General features: G+C 41.7%; 1 protein-coding gene across 1 annotated transcript; it reads left to right on the top strand.

The window, feature by feature from the left end:
- Positions 1-696: 696 nt before the first annotated feature.
- Positions 697-16,770, top strand: CCNB2 (cyclin B2). Its single transcript, XM_036843146.1, has 9 exons — positions 697-860; positions 3,196-3,324; positions 3,430-3,543; positions 8,338-8,508; positions 9,140-9,298; positions 10,811-11,047; positions 11,346-11,486; positions 15,288-15,398; positions 16,489-16,770. The coding sequence occupies exons 1-9, from the start codon at positions 837-839 to the stop codon at positions 16,597-16,599; spliced, it is 1,197 nt and encodes a 398-aa protein (XP_036699041.1). The 5' UTR covers positions 697-836; the 3' UTR covers positions 16,600-16,770.
- Positions 16,771-17,591: the final 821 nt, after the last annotated feature.

Genomic DNA, 17,591 nt, shown 5'->3' with positions numbered 1-17,591 from the left:
GTCTTTCTCATTTTAAAATCTTTTGCTCATCATAAGATAATTTATTCGACGAATATTTATTGAGCACCGATCACAACCCACACGAAACAATGTGCTAGGTGCCGGCAACACAATGGAGAGCTTACATGAATCACGAGTCACACAAATCGCATTTATCATTTTTTTCCCCCCTCTCCTAGGAATCTCAGCTTTTGAGTAAACGCCACAATTTCCATTCCTTAAGCACACGTTTGAGTCTCAACCAACTTAACACAGTGCAGCCCTAAACCAACCAGAGGCGCCTGTTCCCCGACCCAGGCAGGCAAACCCTACCTAAACTCCAACGCGAAATTTCCGGAAGAGAAATAAAGGTCAGAAACGGCATTTCCAGGGTGTTCCTTAGTACCAACTTCCGCCCACCCAGTACAAACGTAGACATCCGTAATCCGTAGACATCCGTTGACATCCTCGTCAAAATTCAGACACGGCGTCCGACGTCTGCTTTCCCAACGAGGCATTTCATTTTTGTTTATTTTAGGGCAGAGATTTTTTAAAAGACAGTAGGCAGGAAAAAAACCGGTTGTTATGACAACCAAACGGGTCTGGAAAATTCAGCCAATCAGCCTACGGGAATGTCTCCTACTTAGCCAATGGGAAGAGCGCGCCGTACGTAGGGCCGCCCAATGGGGGCGCGAGCTGCGCGGTATTTGAATCCTGGAACTAGGCGACTTCACGAAGATCTCCAGCGGTGCGGGCTCTGAACGCAGTCTTAACGGCGCCGGGGAAGCTAGTGCTCTCCGTTTCCAGTCCGCGTCCCTCCCTGGGCCGGGCTGACACTCTTGCCTGTCCCGTCCCTCATGGCGCTGCTCCGACGCCCGACGGTGAGTGGGCCGGCGACCTCCAGCGTAGGCCTGGGCCCCGGCCGCGCAGCGCCCTCAGCCGCCTCTCGCTTCTCTCTCTCCTCCGCTCTGAGCTTCTTCGTCCCAACCTGCGCCGCTTTCCCCTTCTTGCGGGCGGCCCGGGCCCTGCGGCCTGTCCTCTCCTCTCCGGTCGGCTTCTCCCCGCCTCTCTTCCACTCTCCGGGTCCCGGCTCCTGGCTTGGCCGTCCCTGCGCTGGGGTGGGGGAAGTGTGGGAAAACGCCTCGGGGGTGGCAGTTGTCAAGTGAGCCCCCAGAGCACTGGGCCTAGGTCGCGGCGAGCGGTCCCCCGAGGGCGCTTTGTTGTTAGAGAGTTACAGCTTCTTGGGGTTTCCTTCCTCTCTTCTCAAACTCCTTGCCAGCTAAGGGATTCGTGGTGAGGATGGGGAGAAGGACTGAAGAAGTTCCGCAGGCTGTAAAGTGTTCTAACGTTTGATCAAGCAACAGCCGTGGCTGTTTTTCAGATGTTTTCACATTTCACTTTTATTAGTTTCCTATTTATTTCTGCACACGAAGTGTTACAAGGCTAAGTTCACTACTGTATGGGTTTGTCCCTTTAAAAAAGTAATTTCTTTACTCAAGTGCAATAGAGATTTTGCATATAATTTGGAGCCATATGGCAGACTGAGAGAAGGGTCCAAATTCATTTATTTTGTCTTTGCAAAAAACAAAGTGTTAATGGAATTTTGGATTTTTTTCTGTGGGTTTGAATTGTACCTGGATCTGCTTTTTTCTTTGCTGAAAAATGGAGGGCACTGACACACCTGAGCTCCATTCTCCTGGCTGTAGGTTTGTTAAAAGCTGGGGATTTTCCCTTCCAGATGGCTTAATTTAGATTACCAGGCTTCAACCCATTAAGAATTTAACTTTCAAACACTTTTTAAAAGTCTCAGGAACTGCTGGAAAAATTGAACAGTGTGACTTTTGAGAATCCTAATAATAATACGTTGAATACATTCTGTATTTAATTGTAACCCTTTTATGAATCTGAGTCAAATTGATAAGTAATTTTTGTCTAATCTATCCCATCAGGTGCTTTCATAGTCAAATTCTGTCTATTCAGGTAAGGCTTGAGTTTTTCCCTGCCCCTCTGTCTATCCTGGTAGGTCCATTCAAACCCTCTGTTGGGAAATTTTTTAAGATTAAGACCCCCAATTCTCAGGGATAGTACATGCTGTTTTTTTCTCATGAAATGTTTATCACATATAATAAAATAAACTTTTTTGTGTGAATTGTTTTTAACTAACAAGTTTTGTTTCTAAGGACATTCTGTCTAAAGCAGGTTAAGGTCAACTAACAATTTTTATTTCATACAATTCAAACTTTCAATTTGATATAAAACTATTTTACCCACGAAAACTATTTTCTTTCTAAATATCCCTAATAAAATAGAGAGTACATGCTATGGTACCCTCATGGCTAAAAAGCTGTATCTCTAAAGATCTTGTCTACCTGCGTACTTCTTATTTCTAGCATGGCATAAGAATCAAAGCTAGTTTAGGTTTTAAACATCTGGTTTTTAAACAGCTTTTTTTTTTTTTTTTAAGCAGAAACCACACTTTCTTTGTCTTTTTTTTTTAAATTTTTATTTAGTTTATTTATTTATTTTTGGCTGCGTTGGGTCTTCGTTGCTATGCGCGGCATTTCTCTAGCTGTGGCGAGCGGGGGCTACTCTTCATTGCGGTGCGCAGGCTTCTCATTGCGGTGGCTTCTCTTGTTGCGGAGCACGGGCTCTAGGCATGTGGGCTTCAGTAGTTGTGGTACCCGAGCTTAGTAGTTGTGGCTCGTGGGCTTTAGAGCGCAGGCTCAGTAGTTGTGGCGCACGGGCTTAATTGATCCGCGGCATGTGGAATCTTCCCGGACCAGGGCTCGGACCCGTGTCGCCTGCGTTGGCAGGCGGATTCTTAACCACTGCGCCACCCGGGAAGCCCGAAACAGCTTTTTAATATTGTGTCTTAATTGCACTTGTTACTCATCTCTGTCAAGGAAGTTTTTTAAATAGATGCCATTAATATCCAGGGATCTCTGACAAATGATGGTGGGTACCATATGAGAAATGATCACTTATCTGTGAAGCTCTTAGTGGACTTTTTAAAAATAGATAAGGTGGATGAGTGATTTGCCTAATTTAGAGTGGTGTTATAAATCACAAATAGCATTTTTAGACTTCCTGAAATGTACCTTTTCCCTCTCGCAGATAGATCTCAGCATATTCACCTTTCCTGAATCAATTCTGACACTAGCAAAGTATTGTAAATGATCTCAACTCTTCAGTAATTTTTTTCCTTTTTTTTTTTAGGTGTCCACCGATTTGGAGAATATTGACACAGGAGTTAATTCTAAACCTAAAAGCCATGTGACTATCAGGCGGGCAGTTTTAGAAGAAATTGGAAATCGAGTTACAATCAGAGCCGCACACGTAACTAAGGTAACAGCTGTGAGAACTGTACCTGCACACCCTAGGCTGATTCTGTAGAGCACTGAGGGGCAACACTGGGCATCTTGCCCTATTCACATTTCTTTTCCCTTTTAGAAAGCTCAGAACACTAAAGTACCTGTTCCACCCACCAAAACAACAAATGTCAACAAGCAGCTGAAACCTACTGCTTCTGTGAAACCAGTGCAGATGGAAGTGTTGGCTCCAAAGGTAGGAAGTTCTGAATTTACAAACATACTTAACGAAGTAGGCTGTTTGGGGCTAGGATATAAGGGTACCTTTACCGTCAGTGCAACTTTTGAAGAACAGTGATAGCTAGAGCTCTACTTTAAAACAACAGTGTAGAAAATGAACATACACATCTATTCAGTGATGGTACCTTAATATAATATTATGACCTTGAATAACAAAGTTAAATACCTTAATACCCAAATAAATTTAGTGATCTCAGAGGAAAATTTGGTAGGTTTTATTAAAATAACTCGCTGTAAGAATGAACTTGTCCATGAAGATGGTGGAAGCTTACAATTCTGAGACCTTCACTCATGGAAGAAAAAAGTAATGCCAAAATTCTGTGTTGATAGATTGTAGTCTCCATGACTGGTTAGCTCAACTGAAGTTAGAATGCTAATGGACCCATTAGCCTGTTCATCTTCACCATGTTCTAGTTCATGCATCCTCTCATTCATAGATTACACACATTCATATAATTACAATGAAGCAGGCACTGTTGTAGGTGCTGAGAATACAACAATGACCACTCTTTCTAGCTCAAAATATTTATATATTATTGTATGTTTGAAATTAAAAAAAAAAAATTGAATATATTTGAGAAATAGGTGAGTATTTACTATACACCTCCAATTGTGTTAAGGCTGATAAAGAGACATCTTGCCTTGAGGAGACTTATCCAGAAGGGGCATCTGTACCTGAAAAATATATAATCTGAGGGCATGCTGCTAGGTGCCCATGGGCAATGGATGACTGAATGCAAAGTGCATCTAAAGGAGGGAGAGAATCTTGAGGGATGGAGTGGTCTGGGGAAACTTCCAGGAGTAAGTGGGATTTTTAAGGATAGGAAGAAGCTGATAGGAAGGGGCACCTTTTGGGGGAACAAAGCAGCAATAGGAATCAAGGCACCAAAGAGGGAATAGGCCTATAAATTATGTCCTTTGGGGCAAAGAGTCAGCAAGTCTAAATTGGGTCAGATGGTTTGTGTGAGGAAACAGGAAAAAAAGTTGGGAAGAAGGTTGCAGCTGGATTTGAAGGCCTTGGAATTTGGATTTTATCCCATTAGGCAGTGAGGAACCTGTGGAATGTTTTGAGGAGGAGAGACCTGATGAAAGCAGTGTAGGGTGGCCATGGAAGGGACGTTAATTAGGAGGTACTACAGTTTTCTAAGCAAGGGCTGATGGGTGTCTTGAACGAGCCCATATCTCCCCTAAGTGGACATCCACATACCAGTATCTATACGGGTGCTAAGAAACAACCTCAAATGTGTTGGGATGTACCAGAACTCCTTTCAGGGACATCATCCTGTATTCAGAAGGAATGCTTTGGCTATGTTGCTTGGAGTGGAGGAGTGAGACCCTTAAGCACTTGAGTATTTAAGGAACCATTTATGGAATAAATTAATAAAATATAGGAAATTCAGGAGATTGAGGTAGCTTTGGGGAAGGTGTCTCATTTGGCTTTAGATTTGTTGAGGTAACAGAGAGACAGCCATTGGGAAATGCATTTGGAAATGGGCCAGCAGTATCTGAAGGAGAAGGCTCCAGCCATTCACAGGTATTTGCAGAAGCTTATTATCATGCAATTTTTGGAGAAAACTGTTTTATGCTGACTCCTGAGGCTTTGGCAAACTGAGTAGTTTGAAGGAAGGAAGAAGGCTTTTTACTAGCCTCTTGTTTGGTGAGTACTGGGGAAACAAGGTGAGTGAACCACTGACTCTGTCCCCAGGAAGCTCCCAGTCAAGTCGAGAATGTCAGAGTGAAAGCATGCACTATAATACCCTGTAGCAGAGGTAGATGCAAGCTTAGGAGATGTACTGGGGAGTGGCAGCTAGAAATTCTGATGAGGTTTTAGATTTACAGATTTGATTGAAACACTAAATTTGGTGATAGTCATTATTCAGCTATAAGAATCTTTTATGGCCTAACTTTCCCTAAAACAAAAACTATATATAAAAGAAAATGAGCACAATTATTCATATTTAAAAAAAAAAAGAGTGCCTTTTATTTTTGATTACACAAGAAACATATGCATAAATAAGCAAGACAATACAGAAATAGTAGAGTACATAGAATAAAGGGTCAGTTCATTTTAACTATTCTCCCTACCCCCAAAATTCCACTCCACTGCATTCCCTAAAGCTAATCATGGTAACTGATTTTGCCTTTCCACAGCTGAGTATGCTTTTGTACACACGTGTACACAGTCATTGCTATAAATCATGAACTGTCTGATTGGCATCAACAGTTTTTCTTGGAGTCCTTCCTTATTGCACTTAATTGACATTGTTTATCTATTATAAATTTAGTAAATGAAGGAATTCTGTGTCTTACCAAAACTTGTGTTAATACCTATATATTTGCATATTCATATTAATCCGTTCTCTTAACAGACCCGACTCATTAAATGTTGGTGCTAGGAGAACTTCAGTAGCCTTTACTCACAGTCTACCCGTCCTTTACCAAAAAGCAGCTTCTCAAGTTCAGCAAAATCTCACAGCTTTATTGTTTCTGTTACTACTTTTCAGTTGTCTCTGACAACCCACAGGACTCATTCATTAATCTAATTTGAAGGTTTTTGTTCTAGAACCACTTTTGTGATGGGTAACTAGCTGATGCATTTTTTTTTACCTTTGCATGCAGCAGACTCTGGACAGGATTGCACAGCTGGCCCACAGGGCTTAGGCTATAATCTGTACAGGGAAGCGGGATCTTAGAAAGGATTTTAGAATAATTAGATTATGTTGGAGTCCAAAAGGAATGCTTTCAAGAAATTCTAAATTAAGGCCCAGAGCAATTATCCTTGTCTCATCCTGGTGGCCTTGCATATGGCTAAACTCAGATATACTTCTGAGTAGACACAGGTAAACATTTCAAGCTGCTAAGGCAGTCTGAAGCACATGAAGATAACCTCTGCCTTCTTAAGCTTCCTGGTACTGATTGCCCTCCCTTGGGAAGTTACCTTAAAAAAGGTATCCTTAAACTGAAGCTACATGTGCTTATTAAAACGCACATCTGATTCTAATCACTCTTCCTCAGTTCCTTCAGTGGGTTCACTTACATTCAAATAAAATCTAAACTCCTTAGCTAATTTCTTGCTCACCTTCCCAGCCTATTTCTGTCACCTCACGCACTACCTTCTGCCGTCCCAAATCAACATGCAGTTCCGAGACTTGCCTTTATTTCTTGGCTTTCCCTGGGACTTTGTGCTTGTGTACCTTTGCCTACTCATTTTCCTTGAGGTCCTACCGTCTCTGGTAACCTTACTAGATTTCTCCCTGGTACCCCAAGTAGCTCTTCTTATTCCTTCTAACGGTTCTTAAATTCTTGAATAGATGAGGTATACCTGTATACCTCTTGCTCACCTAGCCCTTCCTCAGTTTAAGACCTTTGGTTTAAGAGGGAAGGGCATGTTTTGAATTGCTATCAATATATATATATATATATAGATAGATAGATATATATATTGTTACTGTTTTCTTCTTCTCTAAGACTGGAAACTATAATCATTGAGCTTTAATGTAAATTAAAGTTGTTTATTATACTGCCTTCTCTTTCCGTCTGTATTTTATTACTTTAATACATATTCTTATAGCCTTGCAGTCCTAGGCTGTACTTTGAGAAGTACCTCTTATTCTTTAAAAAAGTAATTGTTTTTGCTTCATTACTAAATCCTTATTTTAACTTCATAAAATTTTAATTTGTGTGATTTTTATAAATAATCACCCAGTCAGCATAAGAAGATAAAATACTGGGTGTATACTTGCTCAGTCTTTGCTTCCTCCTTCTGTTTTATTCATAGGCTGGAATGTGCTTTCCTGCTTTTTCGTTGCCAATTTCTCAATTTAGAATAAATTGGTTCATGAGAAGAAAACATTACACTTGCACAAGAGGCTACTGCTAAAGTGAACTATCAGCTCTAGGAATCTGTGAACCCAGGTGTCTACCTTTCTTTCACTCAATAAATACTGTGTCAGGGATGACATAGGTATTTGAGATACCTTAGCGGACAAAATCAGTTTGAATAAATGTAAGGTTATAAAGCTTACATTCTGGTAGAGGTAGACAGAAAATAATACACATCATATATAAATAAACTCTATAGTATATTAGGAGGTTATCGATTCTTTGGGGAAAAACACAGTAAAAGAGATGAAACATATGTGTGGGGGGAATAGAAGGCAGATGGTAATTTTAAATAGGATAGACCTAATTGAGAAGATAACACTTAGCAAAACTTGAAGAAGGTGAGGGAATTATCCATGTGGATACAGGGACAAGAGGCTTCTGGGAAGAGGGAGACTGCTTGTGGTGAGGAAGACCTGGCCAGGAGGCTGGAGAGAAGCAAACCGGGGCCCCCTGCACTGGGAGCGTGGAGTCTTAACCACTGCGCCACCAGGGAAGCCCCCTAGAGTGTTTTTTTTTTTTTTTTTTTAACATCTTTATTGGAGTACAGTTGCTGTACAATGGTGTGTTAGTTTCTGCTTTATAGCAAAGTGAATCAGTTACGCATATACATATATCCCCATATCTCTTCCCTCTTGCATCTCCCTCCCTCCCACCCCCTAGAGTGTTTTTAAACAGAGGAGTATACCTCCGAAAACTTCATCCCCTACATCTTGAATTATTCACCTCTTACTCTGAAATGTATCTGTTTTGGCTTTATCATTTATAAAAATGCATATGATACTTTTAAACCAGTTGGCCTTGCTTGTATTTGTGATCAAGGCTACTCCTAAGGTAGTGATACATGCACTTTCATTTGTGGATGTAGGGTCCCTCTCCCACACCTGCGGATATCTCCATGAAGGAAGAGAACCTCTGCCAAGCTTTCTCTGATGCCTTGCTCTGCAAAATTGAGGATATTGATACTGAAGACTGGGAGAACCCTCAGCTCTGCAGTGACTATGTTAAGGATATCTACCAGTATCTAAGGCAGCTTGAGGTGAGTGGGCCTTTGTGTTTTGGTTGTACAGCCGTGTGGAATTTACCACATAACTGGGAAGGAAATGAGGTCAGCTCTTTTTTTTAACTTATTTTTTAAAATTTATTTTATTTAATTAATTAATTTATTTTTGGCTGCACTGGGCCTGCTGTGCACAGGCTTTCTCTAGTTGCAGCAAGTGGGGGCTACTCTTCGTTGTGGTGCACGGGCTTCTCATTGCGGTGGCTTCTCTTGTTGCAGAGCATGGGCTCTAGGTGTGCAGGCTTCAGTAGTTGTCTCACGCGGGCTCAGTAGTTGTGGCACACGGGCTTAGTTGCTCCGCGGCATGTGGGATCTTCCCAGACCAGGGCTCAAACCTGTGTCCCATGCATTGGGAGGTAGATTCTTAGCCACTGCGCCTCCAGGGAAGTCCCTAAAATTTATTTTTCATTGAAGTATAGTTGAATTACAATGTTGTGTTAATTACTGCTGTATAGCAAAGTGACTCAGTTATAGATATATGTATTCTTTTTGATATTCTTTTACATTATGGTTTATCACAGGATATTGAATATAGTTCCTCGTGCTATACAGTAGTAGGACCTTGTTGTTTATCGAGGTCAGCTTTTTAAACTTTTAATTCCGCCAACAGGTTCTGCAATCCATAAATCCACATTTTTTAGATGGAAGAGATATAAACGGACGCATGCGTGCCATCCTGGTGGATTGGCTGGTGCAAGTCCACTCCAAGTTTAGGCTGCTGCAGGAAACTCTGTACATGTGCGTCGCCATCATGGACCGATTTTTACAGGTAAGGGACTTCGTGCAGCTCAGCGAACTTTGCATTTATGCACTGCCAAGGTGTGGTGCCTCTGAAGAAAAAACCAAAAGCCAATTTATGAGATGCCCAAGAACTTCAAGTGCTAGAAAAGGAAGTAGTCCAAGTGTGTCAAACCTCTGGTGATGCTGACCAAAGCTGGGCATTTCTGTTAGGTCAGCCTGCTGCAAAGTGCTCAGGGGAGACGCTGCCTTGCCGCAGTCATTCATCGGAGGAGATAAACCAGCAGGCGGTCTGAAAGTCCATCTGAAGCCTGCGGTGCCTTTGGAGGCTGGTCCTCCAGGCCCACTTGCACAGTTTCCATAGTTCAGTACTCTTTGGTGTTAAGCTTCCTCATCTGAAAAATGAGGAGTTTGGCTAGAGGACTTAACAGTTTCCAGCCGGCTGTGGCATTGAATCAGTGTAGAAGAGGCAGGAGGCAGACTTTTTACAAGGTGTTGGAGGTATGCGTGGGGAGTGTACTCAGTGTGAGGTCTAAAGTAAAGAGGGAGGTAAGAAATGAAGCGGAGAAGCGTAGTGATCATCAAAATATTTCTCAACTGGTAATGTAAGAACACTGACCAGTTAGAAGAAATGCCAGACATTAACCACTGGTGCGTTGTCTACCAAATGGGTAGCCCTTCAGATGAGGCTTTATTTATTTAAAGTCAACATTTATAATATAGGTGTAGGTCAAGCCCAAACCATACAGTAATAATTGTGTTGATAAGACTGACCCTGAGATACTGCAAAATGCTAAGTCATCATAGAGTCATTGGTTTTTATTATACAATCCTCACTGGATAGGAAAGCACTGTCATATTTTTGGTAGATTTTCAATATTGAGAGTTGAAGCAAAAAACAGAAATTCCTAGTTTAAAACGAAAAGAAAGTTAAGGGAAACACTTATCCTCCAGGCTGAGATTTTCTCTGACCCTGAAGCATCTTTGGAAGGTTCTTTAGGCTGAATAATGAGTGTACTTTTGGTGAGGATTAAGGAGACACTTAAGGCACTTCCTCAGCCCTAGTCATCCATTAAATTCCTGCTTTTTTGCTTGGCCTCATCCTGATTCAGACCATGCTGAGTGCCATATTGGGGCTTCCCCAGACACTCAAGCCAGGATGATGGGGGTGGAGCAGTGCCTGGGAGCTTGGTTGTTAGTCAGCAATTGACTGATCTTGGGCTGATGTCTGCATCTTTTCTCAGTCCATCTATTTCTAAGTGGGGTAAAGAATATGTACTTCCTAGGTTTTTTGTGAGGATTCAATGAGATGATTGCTTGAATCTTAGCACTGTGCCTGGCACATAGCAAGCACTCCATGATAGACAGCTCCTGTGAGCCGTGGTGGTGCCTGTGATCAACACTCAGGTTCCTGTGCCCTTAAGAGGGGTGTGAGCAGAGACAACGTGCACTGCTTCAGGACTTGGTTTCCTCTTACTTTCTTCCACCCAGAGCCCCCATCCTCTCGTTAGTTAAGACTTTTGACACACTCTTCTTCAATTAGGTTCAGCCAGTCTCTCGTAAGAAGCTTCAACTGGTTGGGATTACAGCTCTGCTCTTGGCTTCCAAGTATGAGGAGATGTTTTCTCCAAATATTGAAGACTTCGTTTACATCACAGACAATGCTTACACCAGTTCTCAAATTCGAGAAATGGAAACTCTAATTTTGAAAGAACTGAAATTTGAGTTGGGTCGACCTTTACCACTACATTTCTTAAGGCGGGCATCAAAAGCCGGAGAGGTAAGTGCCTCCAATTCCGTAGGAGACTTTATTTTGCTGTTTGTTGTCTCATCCCAGAAACACTGACCCAATTAAAGGAAAACTTATGACTTTATAGGATGCATCTTTTAGATAAGTCCTAACACTTAACTTATCAGTTCTTAAAAGACTTCATGTTCTGTGTTTGTAACATACTGTGGAATAGAGCAGTGCCTGGGAAGGACAAGTGAGTTAAGTGGATTTGAGTTCCTAGATCTTCACCCAGAATTTTGCAAGGGAGTCCTAACAGCCATGCTTCTTACCATCTGTTCTTTCATAGGTCGATGTTGAACAGCACACTTTAGCCAAATACTTGATGGAACTGACTCTCATTGACTACGACATGGTGCATTATCACCCTTCTAAGGTGGCAGCAGCCGCTTCCTGCCTGTCCCAGAAGGTTCTAGGCCACGGAAAATGGGTAAGTATTGAATTTAAGAAGAAATTAATTAGCTGTATTTTAGGGCCTCTAGACACGAAAGGCGTTAGCATTTGTCACACACTATCCTTGAAGCAGTTGCTAAAAGGCCACAGGCTTAAAAGAGCTGCTTGGTGACAACACCATGGTACGCAAACATATTACAGAGTCGTAAAGAATGAGGAAGGCCACTAAGAACTGATAGGCTAAGATTTCTGGGATATTTTTTTAAGTGAAACAAGCAAGTTGTCAAGCACGTAAGACAAAACAGGGCCAAGGCCTGACCTGGTTTACCCGGTAAAGATGAAATGAGCCACTTTTAGGTTCATACAATTAGCCAAGGATGTCAGCTCCCGCCTGGGTTCTTGTTTCACACGCCAAAAAGGATAACAGTGAAACAAAAGGGGCCACTGGCTGCAATGCGAGTCAGAGGATCGCTTCTGTGGATGGGCCCATTCTGGACTGCCACTAAGCAGTTTTAGAGTCTGTATCTGTAGCCCGCAAGCAGCAGAGCAAACACCCCAGCAGAGCCCAGGAGGTGATAAGAAGTGGTCTCATTACAGCCTCCTACCCAGAAGAGATAGGGAAGTGAGTGGGAGATGGCTTGGAGGAGGCCCCCTCGCCTGCCACCCCGTCATGTTCCAGGAGGATCACAAAGCATTTTGCCAAGACAGATCAATGTGGTTCAAGCCTTTGTCGGCGTGGCCTATGTGGTGGATATGTGTAAGAATGCCAGGGCATCGTGGTGGACCTTTTCCTCTACACAGTATGTAGAGTTTACATTTTATTTAAGAAAGAATGGGAGTAAGAGAGAGAAGATATGTATCTGTGCTTATGTATTTGCTAATTTTTCAAAAAATACAAGAAGAATAGACCAGAAATTAATGAAGATGGATATCTCTGGGTTGGGTATCAGGGTAGAAGGTTGAGGATAGGAGCAGAACTTCTGTTTGTGATTTTTTATTAACTTGTATACAGCGTAATGTAACTTTTTTGACTTTTGAACAATATGAATGTTCTATGCAAACCCGAAACTGGAATTAAGCAAAAACAATGTCACTATATATTCAAAGTGGTAACAGAACAGAGGGAAGAATTAATTCTCATAACTTTTGAACACAGCACTCCGACTGTGCATTTTTAGTGGGATGTGAAATTAAACAAAACAAAGGACCAAAAAAGGTAACATACTTAAAGTTTACTTAGGAGGTTTACTAATCTGTTTCTAGGAGGTTAATAGTAGTCTGTTATTATAATTCTGGAACTATTTTTATTGTAGGATAAAGCAAAGATTCGTGTTATTAAGGACTAAAATTTTCACTGTAAGAAGATAAAATATTGCTAACAAAAACAAAGGAAGACCCTATAATATTAAATCTGTTTTAGAAATATCAATAAATTCATAATGAAAGGCCCAGAAACAATGACAACCCAGTAGCAGTGAAGATACCTAGTGCTCACATCTTGCATACTCAATGCCATGACACACTCGGAACTAGGGCTCCTTCAAGAAATAGCTGATTTCAGGGCCGTGGCAGGGGAAGTACAAGGTGAGTGTAGATCAATTTGTAACAGGTAGCAAGCAAATTCTCAAAGATCAGTGGGGTCACATCAAAAGGACATAGAAGCTGGCTTGAAAGGGCTCCTTCTGACTAAAGTTGAGCATTAAAAAGAATTGTGACAGTAATAGATTATAATGCATTAAAAAATGCATGAACCCATAATGATAAAAAAGGAAGGAAGGAAGGAAGGTAGGGAGGGAGGGACTTCAAAAAAAATCAGTAGAATGCCAGCTAATTAAAGTAGAAACAGTGGTAGAGATAGAAATCCACCATTTTTAAACCCCTAGTGTAATAACAGATTCAAGCAAGGATCGTCAATTGATGCTTTTGGCATTAAGTAAAATAATTTGGGCAAACAAGATTCACATTGTTCTCAAAATATCACCCCACAGATGTGTAGTATTTCTGAAGAAAAACTGTACCTTTGTGATGGAGAGGTCTGGCAGTTACTACCTTAACCCAGTGATTGAGCTTGGTATCACCAGTGGTGAGACTACCTGACTTTACCTACCTTCTGGTGTAATAGGAAGTATGCATTATCGCCTAAATGGAATTCATGTCCAAAATGTTGGACATGAATCCAGTCATCATGAAACACAGACAAATCCAGAATGGGACATTCTCAAAGTAACTGACCTGGATCCTTCAAAAAAAATCAATGTCATTTAAAGCCAAGAAAATGGGAGTTTTAAAGACTAAAGACAACAACAACCAAATGTACTGTCTGTACCTTGATTGGACCCTGGATATAAAAAGAAAAATCTATAAAAGATATTTTTGTAACAATTGGAGAAACTTGAATATTGACTATATATTAGATGATATTATGGAACTGTTGATGTTTCTTATGTGATAAAGGTATTGTAGCTAGGGAGGAAAATACTTTTTAGGAGACGCTTCTGAAACATTTAGAAGTGATGTGTCATGGTGTCTGCAACTCACTTTCAAATGGTCCAGCCATTTGATGGCTTCAAAAATCACACACAACTTTTGCTGAACCATTTGAAAGCGAATTGCAGACACCATGAGTGAGAGAGAGAAAGAGAAAGAGGAGGAGAGAAAAAGTGGGAAAATATTAAGAATTGATGAATCTGCACAAAGAATATACAGATGTTCATTATCTTATTCTTTCAAATTTTCTATAGATTTGAAAATTTTTGATATAGAAATTGAAGGGAAAAAGACCACTGGTAACATCTATGGCACATGCTCTTGGTACCAATGGCTTATTTTAGCCAAATTACTCTAAGAGGTGCTTCCTTGGCTCTAAACCTATTAACTGTAGGCCTCCCTGTTTCCTGGCAATTGATTTCAAAATACCAGTAGTTGTGCATTACATCAGGATTCACTCCTGCTTAGTTCTTTTTTCCTTTAAATTATTTTAGGATTAAGGTTATATCGTGGTTTATTTTCCCAATTATATTATGCATATGAGAGGGGTGTGTTTTAGCTTTTAGAATTTTATCACAAATCTGAAATAAAGTCAGGTTACATATCTTCATACAAAGTAAGTCATGTTATCAATCATCAGCTGTCCTTTTGCTTGAATTTTGGTCTCTGGGAGGCTGGGCCACGAGGCTGGGCCACGAGGCTGGGTGTAGATGCTTCTCTGAGTGCTCTGTGTTCTCTAGTGCTTAACTACACAGGGCCCGACAGGAGAGCGCTGCTGGGAGGTCTTCGTTCTTCTGGGTTTGGTAGCTTAGATTGCTGCTTATGGGCCAGTTTATTTCTTAATCCTGAACCCGTTTCCCTGACCGACAATACAGATATCTGTGCTCTCGAGCTCCCTACCAGCCACTGCCAGGCAGGGCTTTAAACGAGGGGACTGAGATGTGCTAGACCCGGATCTCTGTAAACCCTTTGTTGGGTTTGTTTATACTCTGTCCCACTTTCTTTCCCCTTTCAGTGTGGTGACAGAGGCAAGCATGAAAGCTTTGTTACTTGAAGTACCCTACTTACATGTGCAACCTTCTTTAAAACATAATTATTTGGGACCTTCGCCATTTGCTTTAGCTGAGAGCTATGTAACGTCTTAATTTAGTCCTGCTCAGAGCCAGAGTCGTCCTGCATTTACTGGCTGCTTTGCTGGTACCATGGTAGTGGTTGGGGCTGAGACTGACTTTCCAGCAGGTAAGAATATTTTTTATAGCTTTTACGTAAGTAATGTCAGCATGTGTTAAGATGTGCTCTCCTAAAGAAGTGGAGGCTTTATCTTGCTTCTTCTCTTTGCGTTGTGTTCCAGAACTTAAAGCAGCAGTATTACACTGGATACACAGAGAATGAAGTATTGGAAGTCATGCAGCACATGGCCAAAAATGTAGTGAAAGTAAATGAAAAGTTAATGAAATTCATTGTAAGTACTCTTTCCTAAGCTGTTCAAAGCACTGGATTATGGGTTTGGGGTATGAGAGGATGTATGTGTGTTTGCATTTTCACGTAAATATTTTGGCATGTGTGAGAGTCTGTTTTAGCACAAACTCTTTATATTTTTCTAGTACAGCAGGGGATGGAGCGTACTCATGAACCCCAAGAACTGACTTTCTTTAAAATAAGGTAGACAGGCTCCCTATGTCCAGGCCCAAGCAGCTGTTCAATGTATTATCCATGCTTGACCCGGCATCCTGGGTAGGGCACACGGCAAGCGGGGAAGGCTGGCCGGCATGCAGGGGTCCAGCTTAAGTGGCCCTGTGGAAGGCTTGGGTATTCGGGTGACATCACTCAGGGCCTTTGTCCAGCACCTTTCAGGACAATGACTGAGAAGCACCTGAACAGCCAGCATGTGAGGCAGTCCATTCAGGAAGCATCCTGGGAGCTTGGAGTCTTCTCTGTGTGGCCTACCTGAGAGGAGAAACCAGAGGAGAGGGGGTGCTATCCTGTGCTTGTGTGATGCCAAATATCAGAGCTCACCACGGGTCTGACAGAGAGCAAGGCATTTGTACCAAGTGTCCTCACGGCCTGATTTGCTTCCTTACTTGTAGTTTCAGCGTGATCTAGCACACCGTGGAAGCGTCGTGTTTTCAGTCCTGAGAGTATCATCTGGGATCTAAGCACTAGTTGCCACTCACTTTTATGGCCAGTTACTGCTGCCAGTGCTGGCAAATCTGTTGTGTCCTGAAGGCACTTAGGTATGATAAACACAGCTCCCCCCTCCCACCCCTCTGGGAGCTCATGAGAGAAAGCCTGCTCTTTGGACCTTGAAACTATCACCTGTGCTGCCAGCTGGGTTTTATCCATCACTAGGCATGGCAGGAGATTGTCAAGCACGACACATCATGCCCTAGAGCACTTGCTGGCTTCAGTGATTTGGCATCATCGTACCCTTTGAAGACTGTGGGTCTGGCCCTTTGATACTTGTAAATTAGACTAGGAATAAGGTGTAAGTTTGCGGGGTGGCGGGGCGGTGGTGCTCCTGATGCGTGCTTAATCACAGATGACTTCTGCAGGCCGTCAAGAATAAGTATGCCAGCAGCAAACTCCTGAAGATCAGCACGATTCCCCAGCTGAACTCAAAAACCATCCAAGAGCTTGCCTCACCTCTGCTGGGACGGTCCTAGGCTGCCGAGGCCCTCAGGGAAGAGTGCTTCGTCTGTGCACTTTGTCTTGCTGATTTGGAACTCCTGACTTTATATATAGTCCTCTGGTCTACTTCATGAAACCTTTTCTCAGACTGATCTTCTAAATGTATATTGAGGAAAAATAAAGCTATTGGTTTTCTTTTCTTAAGGTATCCTATGTGTGTGTATTTGGGTATTCTATACTGAAGAAATCAATAGAAGCTTGTTTGACTAATTTCTTTGTGAGCTATTATGATTGTAATATGTAAATTATTGCCCTGATGGCTTGGGGAAAGACCTTACCATTCTCGGAGAAAACTACAACTTGGCTTCAGTGAATGCTCACCCATTCCTAAAGATTGGTTCATTATATAAAATTTAAAATGGGAGGATAACCACGACATTCCCTTTCTAGAACCTGCGTAACTATTTTCTAATTCCTATACAGGAACACCTGGCCCACAAGGGTGATGGCTTCCAGAAGTAACCCTCATAATGTGTTTCACTCCAAGGCATGGTTGAGACCAGGAATAGCAGTGCTAAGGGGCCACAGCTGGAAAAAGGAAGCAGGTCTGTGACATCCTGTTAAAGGTGAAACTTGGAATGCTTTTTCCTGTTGTTGTAACTACATTATGGTTTATTTTATTTTTGAATTTTATTTAGTTTTTATATAGCAGGTTCTTATTAGTTATCCATTTTATACATATTAGTGTACATATGTCAATCCCAATCTCCCAGTTCATCACGCCAACATTATGGTTTATTTTATGTTTTTTTGGTGGGCATTAGAAAACAATGTTAAATGTAACATTGTTACATTTAAACAAAGAGGGAATGCATTCTCAGTCTCCAACCACTAACCTAAAAAAAAAAAACACACAAAAAACCCATGAAATAAATGAGTCTCTTAGAGCAACGACTGCCCAAACTACTAGTTCAACAAGAAGTTAATTGGTTTTTCGAGGGAAAGGAATTAGTCAGATACATTTGGG

The sequence above is a fragment of the Balaenoptera musculus genome, chromosome 2 (assembly GCF_009873245.2).
Source record: "Balaenoptera musculus isolate JJ_BM4_2016_0621 chromosome 2, mBalMus1.pri.v3, whole genome shotgun sequence".
NCBI classification, from domain to species: domain Eukaryota; kingdom Metazoa; phylum Chordata; class Mammalia; order Artiodactyla; family Balaenopteridae; genus Balaenoptera; species Balaenoptera musculus.
The sequence above is the reverse complement of the archived record's forward strand: the minus strand, read 5'-3'. Positions and strand labels throughout refer to the sequence as shown.